The sequence below is a fragment of the Aptenodytes forsteri genome, unplaced genomic scaffold, assembly GCF_000699145.1.
Source record: "Aptenodytes forsteri isolate BGI_AS27 unplaced genomic scaffold, ASM69914v1 Scaffold172, whole genome shotgun sequence".
Classification (NCBI taxonomy): domain Eukaryota; kingdom Metazoa; phylum Chordata; class Aves; order Sphenisciformes; family Spheniscidae; genus Aptenodytes; species Aptenodytes forsteri.
In genome coordinates this window covers 11,920,401-11,924,195 of record NW_008795018.1, presented here as the reverse complement: position 1 = coordinate 11,924,195, position 3,795 = coordinate 11,920,401, and the positions used below count along the sequence as shown (strand labels likewise).

Below are 3,795 nucleotides of genomic sequence, written 5' to 3'. Positions count from 1 at the left end.
CCTCAAAAAAAAAAATCAACCAAAAACCTCCACCAAACAAAAAACCAACCTTTTTTTTCCCTGAAAAAAAATCTCAGGCAAAAAAGGCTAGCCTTTCTGTATCTGCTTTCATGTAAATTCTACAGCATTGGTAATTACTGCCGTGATCTGAAACAGTAATCTGGCAAGAATTTTTCGAAGTGGGGTTTGGCCCTTGTATGTTAGTTGGCATATAGAGGCAGGAAAGGCTACTTGTAGGGTTTGAAGTGGAGGAGATAGAAACCCTAATTTACATGTAACTGAAGTCTGGCAGCTTAGAAGTTCATTGTTAAAGGGGAAGTTAATGTATAAACTGACACAGTGTAGTTTTTGTATGTTTAAAAGTTTTATATAGTGTCACAACAGAGCAAGAATCTTACCGGAACAAAAGCCCCCTATACAAGAGCACACTGCTAGAAGAGTTCTCTGCTATGTTTTATCGCATCCCTGAAGTTCTAACAGGTAGTGTTACACTCAGTGCATGGTGTCACAGACTTCATCTTCAAAACAGCTAGCTGTCAAAATAAGCCACTTAAATTTACTGATGTTCTAACAGACCAGCATAAAATGATCATTCCAAAAGCTCTTTCAGTTTGTACATGTGTCTTATGCTGTCAAAGACAAAAGAATATGTATCATCTTATCTCATACACATGATACTGTTTAAGACAGAAAAAAGTAAGTTGCACTCCAGGAACTGGTTTTAGTGAATCACAGGAAAAAAGTAAACACACTACAGAAAAACTTACTATCTGCATAATTTGAGTTATACATAGTGAATTACAAGTTTATGAAAATAAAAACATCTTTAATAGTCACAGGTTGAAAGTTAAAGACGACAGTACATGAGTAGTTTATAGTCATTGTCAAAACTAAAAAAATGCAAGTGTGTAAAGCGATACCTTCATAAAATATGCCATTTCCAATACTGAGATACACCATCATTGGAAGATTTGGCAAAGCAAAACACAAACTGGAATGTTAATCGTGGTCATCCACGGCTTGCTTCCTTTTGATTTAGACGCTCATAACACACTGTATGAACTGAAAAAAGAATAACCACTTATTAGATGCATGGTAGAGAACAAGTTTTCACTTTTTGTCCTAAAATACTCATTGTCACTACCCTTTTCTGTAAACAAATTCAGTCCACGAACACCAAAGCTTTAAACCTAAATATGAAAATTAACTAATAGTTAATTAAAACAAAGCATCTCCTTAATAGTAACAACAAAAAACCCAGGAATACTTGAATCTAGTATTCTCCTTTTCCTGCACAGATGCAGCCAGGAAGCCAAGACCTACAAGCCTGACTGAGTGTGATTTGTGTCCATCCCCACTGCACCACCCCCAACCCTTCCCAGGAAAAATGGCTACCAAACTTCAAAACAAAGGAAGAAAAAAAAGTCACAGAAAGTGACGTAGCTTCTTAGATCTTCTTGAACCACGCTGGTAAGAAGTCCAGACAAAAATGCACAACTTTTTATAGAACTCTATAGAATATGTGAAAACTTTTTGAGACAATACTCAACACAACCCAGAACCTTTGTGCTCTCAGGTAACACCATAAGTGTAGGGAAGACAGGCACAAACTCAGATCATTACTGTTAGTCTTCAGTTTTAAGTTTTTCTTCAGTTTCACCCTGTAACTTTAACTGATTCCTTAAAGTTCACTTACATCATCATACTGGAAGTTCACAAAACCCTGCTGAGATGTATCCCTTCTTCTAAAACATTCTGCAAAAATGCATTAAGAAAACAAAACAGAAACCAGGTAAGAAGAATGACAGTTAATCAATTTTTTTAAAAATGCACTGTACTTTCATTAAATTCCCCAAGTCACGTGAATGAGAACTCATGAAGAACACTTCAATTCATTCCAAGACTTAATTTCCCTTTCTTCATTTTCATATTTATCATATACAACCCTTTATGTTCTGTTGAGAAATACAGTTTCCCAATTTTGAGAACATAACTCTTCTAGTCTCTGGAATAAACCCTGCAATAATTTTAAGTCCATTTTTCAAGGATTTTAAAAAAATCATACTCTATAATTGTTCCAGTTCTGCCTGTAAACTCTATTGAAAGAAACCTATTTTGTGTTACATAAATTAAAGTTGAAGGATTTTAAAAAAATCATAATCTATAATTGTTCCAGTTCTGCCTGTAAACTCTATTGAAAGAAACCTATTTTGTGTTACATAAAAGTTAAAGTTGAACTTGAGACAACTGAGCAATCAGATTTTATTAAATAGAAATATATTATGGGGATGACAGTAACATGGCTATAATCTAGCATACCAGTGAGAGCTCTGAGTTTCACACAGCAGGCAATGTAATCATCAAATGTAATCTTTCCACGAGTGCTGTATCGCCTTGTGATTGCAGTCACTGCCTGTGGGCTCAGTCTAAATCCTATTTGAAAATAAAGAGTCTATATTGAAAAGACGGGTAAGTTAACAGAATCCAACACATTTTTAATTGTAAATATCATGTGTCAGTTACTACGGGATGATAACCGGTACTGGGAAATGCTGTAAGTCAGTGTCAGAAGCGAGAACATTTCACAACTTACCCATATTCACCAAGGCTTTCTCCAGTTCTTGACGATCCACTGTACCACTTCTATCGTTGTCAAAACTTAAGAAGTGTTGCTTCCAGCCATTGACCACAGCCCAGAGTTCTTTAAACTCATTAAATCCCAGTGTGCCAGACATATCCCTCTGATTCCAAAGTTAAGAAAAATGTTTCTTAACTTAAAAAATTTAAAAAAAGCCCTCTCTTCCATGGAAATTTTTATCACCTGTAGTTAAAAACCTCTTTCTTGAAGGTCAATATTAACAATATTTTACTATTATTAATTTTTCTGGTAGAAAACTAACTACAGCATCCCATAGCACAGAGATAACACTACCGACCAAAACCAGAGGTCAGAGAACTTGCTCTCCCCACTTCTTCTCAGTGAAACCTGATAAAACTATTTGTTCTTTGTGAATTTCACTTAGTTCACACACTTCTCTCTTACCTGCTGCAGTGTAATCGTTACCAATAAAATAAATATCCAAAATAAAAATAGATACCTAATGAAAAATTACTTTAAGTTAGAATAGTATCAGTTCTCTCGCATTCTAAGCGGTTTGTTCAAGGTGAGCTAACAGCCCTTTCGGTTTCATTTCTGCTTTTTTTCTTTTTAAACAGCAAAACATTTGAATGTGACAATTTAAGTTTTGACTAAAAAACTCCAAAGATTCTAACCTTGCACAGTATACCTAAGTCTTCCATAGGTCCTACTGCTGAATGCCATATACTATCTCATTAGATACTCGAACCGGATTCATTCAAGTAACAGGATTTAGGGAGATTTAAGACTGTACTCAGGCTGTGCAGTACAAATGCTTAATTCATTAGGAAGGACATCTACAATGTTGTCCAATTTCAAAAGCACAACAAGCGATTTGCGCAAAACTGTTCTAGGCTGCCAGACCTGACTCCTCATACATTCAATGGAGAAACAGTCCCCTAGGCTTAGAGGGATACCACTTGTTGTAAGAAGATCATAGAATCATAGAATCATAGAATCATTGAGGTTGGAAAAGACCTCTAAGATCATGGAGTCCAACCATCAACCCAACACCACCATGCCCACTAAACCAGGTCCCTAAGTGCCTCATCTACTCATCTTTTAAATACTTCCAGGGATGGGGACTCAACCACTTCCCTGGGCAGCCTGTTCCAATGTTTAACCACTCTTTCAGTAAAGAAATTTTTCCTCATGTC

At 35.9% G+C, this 3,795-nt stretch overlaps 1 protein-coding gene across 1 annotated transcript in view; it reads right to left on the bottom strand.

Moving 5' to 3' along the window:
• Nucleotides 1-801: 801 nt before the first annotated feature.
• Nucleotides 802-3,795, bottom strand: part of SRI (sorcin) — a 12,371-nt gene continuing 9,377 nt past the window's right edge. Inside the window, exons 5-8 of the mRNA XM_009275727.2 lie at nucleotides 2,594-2,741; nucleotides 2,320-2,433; nucleotides 1,697-1,755; nucleotides 802-1,062 (exon numbers count right to left, since the gene is read on the bottom strand). Of these exons, the coding sequence (XP_009274002.1) occupies nucleotides 1,036-1,062; nucleotides 1,697-1,755; nucleotides 2,320-2,433; nucleotides 2,594-2,741 (348 nt within the window). The 3' untranslated portion in view covers nucleotides 802-1,035. The remainder of the gene's footprint in view (nucleotides 1,063-1,696; nucleotides 1,756-2,319; nucleotides 2,434-2,593; nucleotides 2,742-3,795) is intronic.